The 16023-nt window shown below is 39.8% G+C and overlaps 1 protein-coding gene across 1 annotated transcript in view; it reads right to left on the bottom strand.

The window, feature by feature from the left end:
- The window catches only part of LOC107705872 (voltage-dependent T-type calcium channel subunit alpha-1I), a 66344-nt gene that overhangs the window by 27903 nt on the left and 22418 nt on the right, over positions 1-16023 (bottom strand). The window contains exons 7-17 of the mRNA XM_016509378.1: positions 10983-11325; positions 10737-10829; positions 9211-9822; positions 8641-8792; positions 7524-7709; positions 7299-7416; positions 7007-7162; positions 5716-5812; positions 4982-5118; positions 2967-3374; positions 1224-1324 (exon numbers count right to left, since the gene is read on the bottom strand). Coding sequence (XP_016364864.1) covers positions 1224-1324; positions 2967-3374; positions 4982-5118; positions 5716-5812; positions 7007-7162; positions 7299-7416; positions 7524-7709; positions 8641-8792; positions 9211-9822; positions 10737-10829; positions 10983-11325 — 2403 coding nt within the window. The remainder of the gene's footprint in view (positions 1-1223; positions 1325-2966; positions 3375-4981; positions 5119-5715; positions 5813-7006; positions 7163-7298; positions 7417-7523; positions 7710-8640; positions 8793-9210; positions 9823-10736; positions 10830-10982; positions 11326-16023) is intronic.

Here is a 16023-nt window from a genome sequence, read left to right on the forward strand (position 1 = left end):
GTGTGTTCTGTCACGCAGAGCAGCGTCACTGATGGACTCTTCCCGCTGTCAGCAGGACTCTAATAATCAGATCTGTGAGTCTCATTTAAACTCTGATTCGCTGCCGGCTGTGATGAAGAACACCTGACAGACCACATGAGGAAAACCCATCCTGACGGGTCAGTACAGACCAGACTCAGCAGAGCAGCAGGAGTCTGAGGCGGCAAGACGAGAGCTGGTGTCATACAGTCAACATGCGGTGCTGTCTGAAGGGCGTTTGCAACTAAGTTAAAGTACAGATACTATGTCAAACATTATAAAGCGGATAGTTCCGGTCCTTGATTCTGATTGGTTGAGCCGCGTTCGAAGCTGTTGTAAATGACTCTACAAAGTAACATACAGCTTTGTTTACGTTTGTGTGTTGCTCGGCAACCACTTTGTAGCAACCACAACTGTTTCTGAGGAGCTACATTGTTTGGTGGAAGAATACTGTTTTTATTTATATCATTACACTTTATTTGCTCTGTTTTATTTTGTGAAACCTTACTACGTATATGGAATAACCGTTTTATAAAAGCAATAAGCCCCGTGAAGCCGTGGTTTACAGGGAATTTATAACAGCTAACTCCGCTTCACGTCATAACAACTCCCCTTAGCTGTTATAAATTCACTGTAAACCACGGCTTCACAGAGCTTATTGCTTTATTGTACCTACTCAAAAAATACTTTAAAGTATCCACATTTAATTGTATTTGATTCTAAATCAAGAGGCAGTAGAGATTTTCTCATTCAAGTCAATTTTGATGCAAAACCTGTCAAAAATGACTATTTTCTCATTGTTCTGAACCCACTGAACACAGCAGATGTTAATCTGAAATCTGTTACATGAATATTTTCAGCTAAACTTAGCAGCAGAAATGGTTAAACAATTAAAATGTAACACCTTGTCATTATTTACTCACCCTCGTCTTTTGAAGTCACATTAGAATAAAGAAAAATATTATTTGTCTATTTAAATAATTGAGAAACAATTTAACTGATATATGACATACGCACTTTGTACTTTAAAAAAGTATAATTTTTCAATGTAACTGAGTAAAAGTAAAAGTATTCATACAAGAACTCATAGTACAGATTAAGCATAGAAGTGTAGTACTATTACTCAAATACTTACAGCTGTGGAAAACATTATTCAGTCAGTCAGACTGATTGAACAGAATGAGAGTTGTGCAGTGAGTACATACTTGTTCTGAGGGGAGAATAAGTAAATGGACCAATCCTCTCTCCTCTCACACCAATCCGGACGATAGACCTCCATCATCTTCTGGATACGGAAACACAGGCTCTGCGACACACACACACACACACATGCACGCAGGACTCTGGTTATGTGAGATTAAGGCAACTCTTTCCAATTTATTTTAAATAACAGTTTCATTTTCCCTGGGAGACGTTTCCAATAAACGGAGTAAAATATTAGGATTAATACATCCGTATGGCATCCATATTCATGCGAATGGACAGCTGCTGTGACCCAGCGGAGTTTGGCTATTGTGTTTGCTGTCATTGTTCATAATCAGCTTCTTCATTTTTTTTATCCTCCACACACACACACACACACACACACACACACACGTGTCTGTGAATCTACCGCTGCTGTATTTCACTGATGAGAAGTTTATTAAATGCTAAACTGAGCTGAGTTTCTCCTCAGTCGTCTGTCAGACGTGACTATGTGCCGCTCTTCTGAAGTCGCTCTAATGATACGCTCAAAAATTTTCACAATAGCGTTTTTAAATCACTTCACTGAGAGGAAGACCTTCCTAAAGGACCTTTAAAATTGTGAGGGAGCATCAGGCTCAGAGAGAATGTGTAACTTTATTCCACTTTTCATGTGCTGCTTCTCAAAGAAAATCATCTGAAATTAGTATAATGGATCCAACAGCAGAGCTGAGAGAACTGAACACTTACTAAAGCATCAGCGCATCTGTCTGTCCACCTGTCTATCCATCTATACATCTATCTAACATCTATCTCCCTATCTATCCACCTGCCTATGCATCTATACGTCTATCTAACATCTATCTCCCTATCTATCCACCTGCCTATACATCTATACGTCTACCTATCTGTCTGTCTGCCTATCTACATGTCTATCTATTTACCTGTCTATCTATCTATACGTCTATTTATACGTCTATCTGCCTATCTATCCATCTATGTCTGTCTATCCATCTATCCACCTGTCTATCCATCTACATCTATATATCCATATATACGCCTATCTATTTACCTGTCCATTCATCTATGTCTATCTATGTCTATCTATCCGTCTATCTGCCTATCTATCCACCTGTCTATCCATCTACATCTATCTATCCATCTATACGCATATCTATTTACCTGTCCATTCATCTATGTCTATCTGTGTCTATCTGTGTCTATCTATCCGTCTTTCTGCCCATCTATCCATCTATATGGTTATCTAACCATCTATCTGCCTATCTATCCATCTATCTGCCTATCTATCCACCTGTCTATGCATATACATCTATATATCCATCTATCTGCCTATCCTCATGTCTATCCACTTATCTACCCATTATCCATCCATCCATCTATCTGCCCATCCTTCTGTCTATCATCCATCTACCTATCTATCCATCCATCCATCTATCTATCAATCAGTTTATCTGTCTGTCTGTCTGTCCAGCTACCTATCTATCTATATATTTATCCAACTTTCTATCTATCATCTACCAATCTATCTACCTATTTGTCTGTCTATCCTTCTATCTTTATGTCCATCCATCCATCCCTATCTATCTATCTATCTATCTATCTATCTATCTATCTATCTATCTATCTATCTATCTATCTGTCTGTCTGTCTGTCTGTCTATCCATCTGTCTGTAAGCCTAAACAACAAAACCTCATTTATAAGAAACACTTATAGCCGTTGTAACAGGATGTTGTTCTGCACTCACATATTCGGTGTCTTCCTCCAGGTCATTCTTGTTTTTGCGTGCATTGAGCTGTGGATAAACCTCTCCCAGCAGTGGCCCCTGAGGGCCCGGGCCCTTCCCATTACAGTCCTGGTGTTCTGCAGACACACTCTTCTTCCAGACCAGCGGGGGGCGCTGCAGGAGCTCGGGCAGCTCAAGTGATAGAGCGCGGCGGTGTCGGCGAGACAGGAATGGCGGGTGGGGCAGGAGAGACTCGTGTTCGGCGGGGTGCGAGTGAACGCCGCGGACTCGTAAGCTCCCCCCGATGACCCCTCCGGCCCTCAGGCCACGGGCGGAGCGACCCGCGCTGTTCCAGCTACACCGCCGGCTCCAGGACGGCTGAGGGGGAGGACGCCCCCAGTGATGGTAATGGGAACTGCGGCTGTGGCGCTACAGAGAAAGAAGGATACTAATTATTTTTTTATGACCTGGGGCTGAAAATCTTCTTAAGAAAGAAGTTAAGAAATTTCTTAAGATAAATTCCAAGAATTTGTAAGACTGCAATTGAAAAATGCTTAAGAAGTTCTCAAATATGTTCTTAAAGGGGTGGTTCACTGTTTTTTTTCTAGGCTTGATTGTGTTTATGTGGTGCAGTCTAACATGTGTTAATGCTTTGTTTTTAAAAAAACGCATTATTTTTCACATAATTTACCTTTATTCCACACCGCTCTGTCCCTTCTCTGAGAAACGCGCTGATCATTTCCTGCTTTTATGAATCCCCGCCCTCAAAAATAGGCGATGGGCTCTGATTGGTTAGCTAGCCCAGTGTGTTGTGATTGGCTAAACCGCCTCTAGTGCGCGTCTAAGCGTCCCGCCCCTCTCCTCAGCGGCATGTGCTCCGGTTGTATTGTAAACAACGGCGTCGTTAATATCGCTTATCAGTTTGAGCCCGATTGAGAAGCAGAGGATATTATTGAAGAGGATCGTGCCGAACCTGTGCAAGCACACAGCTCTTAATGTGTGTTTTTTGTTTGTTGTTGTCTCATACTTTTAGATATGCTGTTATCTTTGGTGTTATCGGACTGAATGAATGCCAGTTCTTGCCGAAGACTCGCCAGTCAATTCAATGAAAAACAACTCAAAGGACCTGTTTTTTCAGATTACCGTACCTTTGGATTTAGGACGAGGATATCCTAACTTAAGAAGTAATTTACAATGATTTTAAAGAAGATTCTTTTCAAGAATTTGATCAACCTTAGGAGAAAAGATAAAAACATTCTTAAGAAGTGTTTTTGGAAACACAAAATATTCTTCATTTTCTTCTTAAGAAAATAAGAAGAAACTTGCAGTTAGGAAGAATTTTATTCTTGAATTCGTCCCCTAACAAGCTTTTAAACACTGCAGATGAGTTAACTTCACACAGTCAGGTGTGTGTGGTAATTGCAGTCGGGGTGTTTCTGATCTCGCTGACTGCATTCGCTCATTTTTAGCAGCATGAGCCGAAAAACCAGTTGCCATAGAAACTTGTGCTCTCCGGCATCAAGCTCTCGTTTTGACCTGATGCTCACATCAGCGTTCATCTGACCGTCAATAAAGTGACACAGTTCAAGCGCCATGTTTGGTGACTCAACATCATCAGGATGAGTGTGCGATCAGTTTCTGTCTGAACATGCACAGAGTTTTACAGTGTTTGAACATGTTCCCAGAGACTCTTTCCCACCACAGTCTCCCGACGGCACGTAACTTCAAGAACAACAGCTCAACGCACTATATTTAACCCAAGCGGCTCACGCTCGTCTCTCTTTCGATACACACGGCTGCCTCAATTAAAAGAGGGGTTGCTATGGAAACCCCAAAAGCCTTGGCTGAGCGTCCGTCGCACATTATCAAGAGAATTTGGTCTCTCGCAAACACACACACAAACACAGATGAGTCTCTGCTTGAGGGATTTTCTAATTCCAAACATTAATCTGCACTAATGTTTCCTTGACTCATTACATCCACAGACACACAAACACACACATGACGTGATGACACTGATTTCTTCATCGACTGACCAGAGACGAGGATCTCCTGTCCAGGCAGATGGTTCTGCTCCGGTGGTTTTCCTCTGAGAAGTCGGTCCTGGTCTTCTCCTCCGCCAGCGGTGCCAGATCCAGATGCCCATTAGGAGTGAGAGATGACAGCTTGGGATCTGGAGGAAAGAAACAGCAGTCATCCAAAGCCAAGAGCAGATCTCTGGCCATCAACACACGCTGTGAAGCTCTCCGGAGACGACACTAATGTCTCCTTCATGAGTCCCTGTGGAGTTTCTCGCCCTTTACAGCCACAGAAACGCAGAAACTGGAGGACTAACAGTCCATCAAAAGTGTCCCACAGGATTAAACTATAAAAGACGCTCGGATTTCACCAGCTCAAGTCTGTTCAACATCTCAATCAAGAGCAACGACACTGGTTGAGTAGATTCATACAGTGATGTTTACAGGACATAAACATGTTTTCTGCAATCAGATTGGCTTTACATCATTTCCAGGACTTGAATATGAGTCCAAATCAACATCACAGTAATAATAAGTCAAGACAGACACATAGATGGAAGAGATGCATTTCAGTCCGAGTTTTTCAATGTTTCATGGACTTCATCTACACTAAGATAAGTACAACTCTTGATTCGACTGTACACACATCTATTCCTCACAAGCTTGTAACCATTCATGACAAATGAAACATGGCATTGAGCTGACTATAGTTGAAGGGTTATATAATGAGAGTGAATGTGCAGGGATCATACCGGAGGACGTGAGCGAGTTTTTGTGCTGTTCACTTCCATTAGAGGAGGATCCTTCATCATCATCATCATCATCAGAGTACGAGCGATTGGCATCACCCTGAAACACACGGCTCACATCAGCATGAAGAACACAACAACCCACAAACAACAGTCGGCTGAATGATTTCACTGTCAAAGAGCAACACAAACTGAAATTTATAGATTACAGATTTACGGAAATAGAGAGTCTGGTGAGGATGCACGTGACGAGCTGCACAAACCTCACTGAACACCATGAGTTCCAATCAGAAACAACCCAATAAAGAACCTCTTTATCTATATTTTGCTTGGTCTTTAAGTCTAAATCACTTTTTACAATAAAGAGGAAAATCTTAACTTCAAACAAATCAGATTTCCCCATATAATTTTGAGAGAAAAAAAAAGAAAAAGTTTTATACATACACACATATATATATATATATATATATATGACTAAAAACAACAATAAATTAAATTATGTTTGACCTCAAAAATATAAAAAATAAACAAATTCAATAACACTTTACAATAAGGTTTCATTTGTTAACATTACACATTAATATGAACTAATGATTGAATTCTACTGCATTTATTAATCTTAAGTAATGTAAATTTTAACATTTACTAATACATTAGTTAATGCACTGTGAATTAACCTGAAACAACAATGATCAATATTAAGAAGGATTAATAAATACTGTAAATATATATATATATATTTCTAATTGATAGTTCATTTTAGCTAACAAATATTAACAAATGACTGAATAGCTGCTTTGCTTCCCTCCACAAATCTAAGGATGTATTAGTATTAGGTATTAAAATTAAAATAATTCATAGAAGCTACTCGGATTCATTCATTCATTTCTTTATTTAACCAGGTTAAAAAAACTCATTTAGATTAAAATCTCGTTTACAAGAGTGGCCTGGCCAAGAAAGCAGCAACAATTAACATAAATATACAAGTTTACATCAAAAACACAAATCAAAGATCACAACAACAATTTACCAGAGGATAAAACACATAATTTGTTAAAAGTAGCTTAAACTCATTTAATGACGGAAGCATGGTCAACTTTAAGATGTTTTGTAGATTATCCCAAGCCAAAGATGCATAATATCCAAATCCATTTTTTCCTAGCTCTGTTCGAACCCGAGGAAATGATATAACAGATAATTTGAGCAAAGTTTAAAGCGCAGATTCATTCATTGTTCAGAATCAAACGGAATCAGACCGTCTAATCAATGAAGCACTGAACAGTGTGTTTGTCACCTCGGCCTGAAATCCCTCCACCAGAATAGCCACCAGCAGGTTGAACAGCACGTAGTTCCCAAATGTCATCAGAGCCACGAAGTACAGAGCCACCAGAGGAGACGTGGAGGCCATGCCGTTATACAAGACCACGTTCCAGTCCTCCTGAGTCAGGATCTGCACACACACACACACACACACGGCTGAGGAGAGACTGTGTGTGTGTGTGGGTGTGTGTGTGTGTGTGTGAGAGAGTGTGTGTGTGTGTGTGTGTGTGTGTGTGTGTTTGTGGGATGTCTCTCTCTCTCTGTACCTGAAACACAGTGACGATTGCCCACAGCAGAGAGTCAAAGTTCTTCCTGTCTGGGACCGTGTCTCCGGTGTCCGTCTTCAGACTGAACTTACAGCCAAATATATGCATTCCCAGAATACTTCACACACACAAAGAGAGAGAGAGAGAGAGAGAGAGAGAGAGAGACGTGTTTCAACAATACTCCAGTAGTCTAATACCATTAGTCTCAAACTGACACACACACACCTGAAGATGAAGATGAAGAGCATCAGCAGCATGCAGAATGTGGCCACATTGTCCATTGTTTTCATCAGAACCACCAGCTGTCTGCGCAGCGCCGGCATGAACCGAACCAGCTTCAGGACCCGCAGCAACCGAAAGGTGCGGAGCACCGAGAGACCGCCGTCAGACTGACCCACGATCTCACACACGCTGCGATTGGGACGCTCATGTTTTAGTGAAAGCACTTCTATTCTTCCGTACAAACATCTGTTATTTGAGCAGTCAATTTGTTTTGTTGAAGTTTAGTGAAATGATTCTATCACACACGTCTAGGGTTGCAAAAAGGTGGAAAATGTCCAGTAATTTTCGGGAAAATTCCAGAAATTTTGGAAACTTTCCAGGATTTTTTGGAATATTCCAGGGATTTTTGGAAAGTTTCCAGAAATGTTCCACCCCTTTGCAACCCTACACACGTCACATGATAACTGTATTTACAAAACTACAGGCAAGTGTGCTGATAAAAACATGATTATGTTTTGCTTGTTGATACAAATCAAGACTGAGAGTTGAGCTGAAGTCAGTAAGATATGCACTTTTTATTAAGACTGCATTAAACTGATCAAGAGTGACAGTAAAGACATTTCTAATGTTACAGAAGATTTCTATTTCAAATAAATGCTGTTCTTTTGAACTTTCTATTCATCTGTGAATCCTGAAAAATAAAATGTATCACAGTTTCCACAAAAATATTGAGCAGCACAACTGTTTTCAGCATTGATAATAATCAGAAATGTTTCTTGAGCAGCAAATCAGCATATTAGAATGATTTCTGAAGATCATGTGACACTGAAGACTGGAGGAATGTTGCTGGAAATTCAGCTGCGCATCACAGAAATAAATTACATTTTAACAGATATTCACACAGCTAATTGTAATAATATTTTACAATATCACTATTTTAACAGTATTTTTTATTAAATAAATGCAGCCTTGGTGAACAGAAGAGACTTCTTTCAAAAACATTAAAAAATCTTACCAACCCCAAACTTTTACGTGTGCATGCATTTTAAAGTGTATTAACCTCTTAACAATACTTTAAATGTAACAGAAAAGCGTCAGTAGGTCTTTCACTGGTCGTTACCTGATGATCACGATGATCCCATCAAAGATGTTGTACGGATTGCGCAGGTATTTAAAGCAGCCGAATGCTGTGAGCTTGAGGATCATCTCCAGAGCAAACATACTGGTGAAGACGATGTTACAGATCTCCAGAACATTAGTGAGCTCCTCTGGCTGAACACACACACACACACACACACACACACAGGATCAGAACATGAAACGCATCATTAACTGAAATAATGAACAGAAACAATGATGAGACACAGAGATTCTCATCAACTTGTCCTTATGTTCTTCAGCTCATTCAAGAATCACTGGAAGAACACATGGACAGCAAAATCACTTGATATCAACAGGTTAATGCTGGTTGAAGGTGGGGCTATATAAAAAACACTGCATCTATGAGACGGGGGTGTGTGTGTGTGTGCGTGCGTGCGTGTATTTGTGTCTGTGTGTGTGTGTGTGTGTGTGTGTGTGTGTGCCTATTTAACCATATTTTGGTGACAAATTTGTACCCAAAAGTGAGCTAAACCTGACAAAATCTCCAAAAACCTCCCTTTGGGGACGTCCTCATTTGTAAAACTGGTACCTGCTCATGGTGCTCTATGCCCATGCTGATGGTGTTGATGAGGATGGCCACCATGATTCCTCTGTTGAAGTATTTACTCTCCACGATGCTCCACAGTTTGACCCTCATCTCCATCCACAGCTCTCGGCTCCGCCCCCGACACGCCCCCTCTGCCCTTTTGCACCTCTCTGTCTCGTTGTCCACCTCTTCCTCTGTCTCCTGATTGGCTGCTGAGGCGGCAGGTGCAGCTCCATCTGTAGTGCAGTGAGAGAAGAGCTTAGAGCTGCATGCATCCATCCATTCATCCTTCCATCCAATCCCCACCCTCCCCTCCTGACCATGTTGTTGGAGGCTCTTCTCTCCTCCGTTGATGTTTGTTTTCTCATGCATCTGCTCCGGTGGTTTGCAGCAGAGCATCCTGAAGAAGTCAGCGGTGCGTCGGCGCACCTTGCGGAGGACATGGCAGACAAGCTGGAAGATCTCTTCGTAGCAGTTGCCGGGTTCGGCCAGCGTGCTAGAGGACAAACAGGCGGCTCGCTGCTCCTGCATCAGCTGATGCTCACGCTGTTTGGTCTCTGAAAACTGAGTCGCTATGACAACCAAACACAGGTTTATCATGAAGAACGAGCCGACCTGTGGAGTTACGCAAAGATTCAGAGACAGAAGCACACTCCTCATCACTGCAAACACCAAACTGTCTCACTGCAAACAAACTTTTCATTGCATTCACACAGTAAATATGCTCCAGTCTCACTGCATTCCAAGCACACTTCTGACTGTAAACATGCACCCAGTCTCACTACACACACACACCTCACTGCAAACACTCGCTCATCTCACTGCAAACACTCGCTCATCTCACTGCAAACACTCACTGCAAACACTCGCTCATCTCACTAAAAACACTCGCTCATCAAACACTCGCTCATCTCAATGCAAACACTCACTCATCTCACTGCAAACACTCACTCATCTCACTGCAAACACTCACTCATCTCACTGCAAACACTCACTCATCTCACTGCAAACACTCACTCATCTCACTGCAATCACTCACTCATCTCACTACAATCACTCACTCATCTCACTGCAAACACTCACTCATCTCTCGCTCATCTCACTGCAAACACTCGCTCATCTCACTGAAAACACTCACTCATCTCACTGAAAACACTCACTCATCTCACTGAAAACACTCACTCATCTCACTGCAAACACATAGCTGCAAATACCTATCTCACTGCAGGCACACTTTTCACAGCAAACACACACCTGACAGAACAGGTAGAACTATTTGCAGGATTATTATGGGATGCCCACATTAAGCTGAAGGAATACTACATGCTAAGTCTCATAGGAATACACGCATCTATTAAACTCTATAAACGCATTCATAAACAGATAAAAGAATATCCAACAGGCCTGAAGCACCAACAATATCAACAAAATGAATCATCAGCATGTCAGATAAAACACTCTATATTGCTCTTTTAGAAGAGACTCATAAATCTGTGTGAGTTTGTGTGTGAGTGTGTTTGTGTACTTACTATAATCAGCAGAATAAAGTAGATGAAGTTGTAGAATGAGTGAGCATCCATGACGTAATACATGATTTCCACCCAACCCTCCAGAGTAATAACCTAAACACACCATCATTTGCAGAAAAACACTTCAAACAGTTCTCTGGAAATGAAGTTTGCTTCCAATAAGTTCACGTTAAACACAAAGAACATCAATCAGCTGGATGACTGTTTTCACAAGTTCTACGGTGGAAATGAGTCTCCAGCAGATACCTGAAATATAACGATCCAGGCGTATCCGATGTTGTCAAAGTTGATGGCTCCTTTGTGTGGGTTTCTGTGTCCGGTGTGGCAGCGTGTGTAGTATCGGTTCCAGTTGACACAGAGCCCGGGGACGACGGCGCTGGCGTTGAGGAAAGGCTCGGTCACGAGGCCCAGCGCCTGATGGTGCAGGAGATCATCTACTTCCAGACAGCACTGATGTCCCGCCACACGCCGCGCCGGCACGTCACTGCACGACATGATGCCATTATCCTGCAGCAGAGAGCAGATGAAGGGCCTCTCGTCCTTCTCATCGGGAGAGTAGTATGGAGCAGGGAGTGCCACACCTGTTGAGCTGAGAGAAAGAGGAAGTAGATTAACACATGATCAATGTGTCCAAAACCTAATCAGATGCTTTACTGCCTACAAACACTGCAAACGATGACTTTCTTACTTAGTATTTTCAGTACAGATATCTAAGCATTTGTAAATCAAGACCCTGCAAACAGGGTATGTACTCACAACTTTTTTAAAAGTTAGGACAAAACATTTTTAAAGTGTTTTTAGTTTTAAATGTTAATGGAACGTTCTTACAGCTTTATTAATATTTGATATGTTCTCGTAAAGTTGCGAGAAAACATTCTTAGAACAACATTCTCGGAACATGTTATTTGTACTTAAACGTTTTAGGAAACGTTTTTGTAACCTTTAAGTAATTTTATAGTCATGACAAGAAAACTGGACATTTCAGTGTTTTAAGAATATTTCAAAACAAACTTCCCGCAATGGTTTTGTGACCTAAATTTGTTACCTGGGAATACAGTTACTTAAAAAGCAAAATATAATTCTTTCTAAAAAATTTATCAAAATGAAAATAAAAAATGTCTGAAAAAAAGCCTCGTTTTCAATCTGAATTAAGTTTATTTCTCTGACCCCATTGGCAAATTTTTAAACATAAACTAACTTCATTTTTATCGATTTTATTGAAATCATGACTTAATATCTTATGTAATTTTGCTTGCGTCCTGATTTAAGAATGTTTCGATATTTGTACTGGAATCCAAGACAAAAGCACTGAGGAAGAAAATCATTGTTTGCAGCATTTCAACTGATATGAACCCTAAAAAAATAACTGATTTGGGAAAACTACCTAGGGAGCATGCTGCTAATTTAACAACATGAAAGTATAAAAATACACACAAATATTGTGTAAAATAACAAACTTGCATCTGCACAATTAATTTTTGGAACAGCCTTTGATTTAAGAGACTAAAGATGCTCCCTACATAGGCTGCTCACCAGGTTTTGGAACAGAGCCACAGCCTTCATCACATATGTGTTTACACTGATTTAGAGTATATCTCTGACATATAAAGACCAGCATCCAGAAGCGCAGAAACACACACAGATGGTTTAACAGAGCTCAGAGGGTCAAAGGTTTTATTGGTAAAATGAATAAATGTAAATGAATAAAATGAGCTTCCAAATGATGCTGAACATCAGAGATTTACTGCTGACCTACAGATAAAATATTCTTTTGATATCATGTTTCTTTGTTTTTAGCGTCAAAATCCTGAAACTTCAGTCATGTCCAAGTTCAAATGGACATTAAATCCACTAAAATAAATTTGCCAGTAAACATGATTCTATATACAGTGTGTGTATATATCTGTCCTACTGATCAAAAGGTTAGAAATTAATTCTTTTATTCATAAAGGACACATGAAATTGACCAAAAGTGACATTAAAGACATTTCTAATGTTACAAAATATTTCTACTTCAAATAAATGCTGTTCTTTTGAACTTTCTATTCATCTGTGAATCCTGAAAAATAAAATGTATCACAGTTTCCACAAAAATATTGTGCAGCACAACTGTTTTCAACATTGATAATAATCAGAAATGTTTCTTGAGCAGCAAATCAGCATATTAGAATGATTTCTGAAGATCATGTGACACTGAAGACTGGAGTAATGATGCTGGAAATACAGCTTTGATCACAGAAATAAATTACAGTTTAACAGATATTCACATAGAAAACAGCTGTTTTAAACTGCAATAATATGTCACTGTTTTTAGTGTGTTTTTGATCAACTAAATGCAGCCCTGAAAGAGATTTCTTTCAAAAACATTTTTAAAATCCGACTGAACCCAAGCTAGTGTATTAGTGTATTAATTTGAGATTTTCTCCTCAGCGCTGTCGGGATCCAGAGCTTCAGGACAGTCAGTCATTATTAAAGCCGCTCTGAGCTGCTGTTCTCCAGGGAGCTGGGTTCAGTGGGCTCTGCTAAAGACCGATGGGACAGAGATGTGTTAAAAATAGAGCAGAAGTAAGACAGGAGATTATTTGCAGGAGACTGGAGGGAACATGGGAATAATATTACTACAATATTACTAAGGAGTACGTTCTTGTCCAAGACACCTCAAACAAGACTCAGAATAGAGCAGAAGAGCTGAATTAAAAGGATTCTTTCCCTCAAAAGTGAAGTTTTTTACAAACACGCAGCTTTTGTCGTCTCCAGATGTTAACTGATGAACTGGAGTGGTGTGGATTATTGTGATGTTTTTATCAGCTGTTTGGACTCTCATTCTGACGGCACCCATTCACTGCAGAGCATCCATTGCTGAGACACTGATGCAATGCTACATTTCTCCAAACCTGATGAAGAAACAAACTCATCCTAATCTCTGATGATGGCCCGAGAGTGAGAACATTTTCATTTCTGGGTGAACTATTCCTTTAAAGTTGCAATGAAATGCAAGCAGCGACAGGTTTTTTCTTCTGCATTTGTTAGAGTACTAATGTTAATAAATGGATCCTTATTGTAAAGTCTTACCAAACAATAACAGATATGCACAGATGAATTGTACACTATGAGATCTATAACATGCATTCATAAAATAGGTGAATTTCCATTGCATGCTGACTTTGAAGCTCTGTGAAGGAGCTGTTCATTCTAGGTTGATGTTCTTCTCATCCAGCAGATGTCTTCATCAGGTCCTGCGTGTCAGATGTGTGTCGTGAACTACAGGTGCGACTGACCTCACAGTAACACTGAAGTGTTTATTCTGGAGACTGCTGCTTTCCTGAGCGCTGAAACACACACCGTCCATTATCACAGCCGCCACATCCGTGACATAACAAGGTCAGAGCCATAAATCTCCCAGCAGCCCCTGCTGCGCGCCATCACTCATCACACAGAGGAGCATTAGAGGAACCACGGAGAGAGACCGGGAATCTCACATTTCACCCCGGAATAAAAAAATAAGCATATTTTACCATTTTTAGGATCATTAAAGTCGTCAAATTTATTTGCACGCCATTTTTCACAACACACACCGTTTCAAAGCAGCTTTACAGAAAATCATGACGTTGATGTTTATAATATCTTAACATCATCATGCCTTATAGATGCATTTATCAGATCACAGCTGAACGATAATAAAGTTCACATTAATGCGCACATTAATTTTTCACAGTAAAATCATGCATTTAGAAAACAGACAAGCTTATCGATTTTCTAAATGCATGTTATTGATATTATTGTGAATGATTAATTTGTGCATGTGTTCATTTATTTTTTTTTTTTCATTGTTTTGACCTCATTGATTTCATAACTGGATCTAGTGAAACAAAATATGGTCAACGTATGACAGACTTCTCCCATAATTTATTCTGCATAAACTCTGTCCTTTTCTAATAATCAGACGCAAGCTCACATTCAGATCCGCCTCCATCCAATCAGCCACCGATGCACAGAATCAAGACCCGCCCTATTTTTATTTTTTAATAATGTGTTGCATTTGAATGTACATCACAATATGAAAGAATAGATCAGTCGCTACTTCAGATACATTGCAACTACATTTTTTTTTCCCCCATTGTTTGAGTGATTTGTGAGGATTCACCAGCCAAAAGTATTTCTTACAAGCCATGAAGCTGTATTTTGCATTTTTTTATTTATTTTTACCCCAATGACAATGACCAATTGCTTCCAAATCACTTATTCTTGAGACACAAACAGATGACAGACTCTGCTATTGATCCTCAATCATTAATAATGATCGGTTTCTCTGAAGCAGTTCTGTAACGCTGGACGCTTTGTGCACTCTAGTGAGGGATCTGCAGTGCGCTCTAATGAGGGAACATCACGACAGCTTCACCAATGTCTCCAACCCTCTTGAGGCTCAATAAACGCTCCGAGTTTACACTCCTGAAAGATCAGCACGAGCATCGACACCGAGGTTCAAACCCCAGAAGAGCCTTCAGAGATGCGCAGTTCACCGCTTAAAGCCAGCACTGGAGAAGCTACTGATTGTGTTTCTAGGCTAGTCTAGAGGTGTGTGTGCTTTCAGACTAGTGTTAATTTTGTTCTTGAAAACTATGATGAAAAATATTTGTTAGCGACTTTTTGTTCTATGACGGAGATGAGACAAGATGACACTGACGTCATTAAACAATGTGACTACCCTTACGAAAAAAAAGTTTATTCTAGTGTGCTATTAGTATACTTCTTTTAAACTAAAAAATAGAAAAGTATACTTTGTCTACTTTTTATGTACTTCTCAGAAATATACTTAAAATGACATTTAAGTATACTTGACTTATACTTAGAAAAAGTCTAAATTTATTTGAGCTATAGCCTACTTGTGCTCCATTGTGCTATTGTTATACGGTAGGGGGCGCTATTACACATCTTCTGTACAGAATTTCCAAAACACAGAAACAGCGAAGAAGAAACCGAAAAACAACAGATGCTTCCACACATAATCTTTTTTTTTTTTTTGCTTCCACACGTAATCTTAACCCGATCATCAGACATAAAACAGCATCAAAACTGTGTAACGTTGCGGAATAAAATGTTGACCCATGAAGAGGTAATAATGATTGTCAAGCTTTTCGGACTCCATCTACGTTTTGATTATCATTCTGCATCTAATTCATAGTCTTTTTTCAGCTTTTTGTTTAAAATGTTGTTTATTTATTTATGAAACTTACCCACATTCAAATGTTTATAAAAAAGAATGCATGAAGCTAGAATAAAATGTTTT

The sequence above is a fragment of the Sinocyclocheilus rhinocerous genome, unplaced genomic scaffold (assembly GCF_001515625.1).
Source record: "Sinocyclocheilus rhinocerous isolate Xijiao unplaced genomic scaffold, SAMN03320098_v1.1 scaffold1615, whole genome shotgun sequence".
NCBI lineage: Eukaryota > Metazoa > Chordata > Actinopteri > Cypriniformes > Cyprinidae > Sinocyclocheilus > Sinocyclocheilus rhinocerous.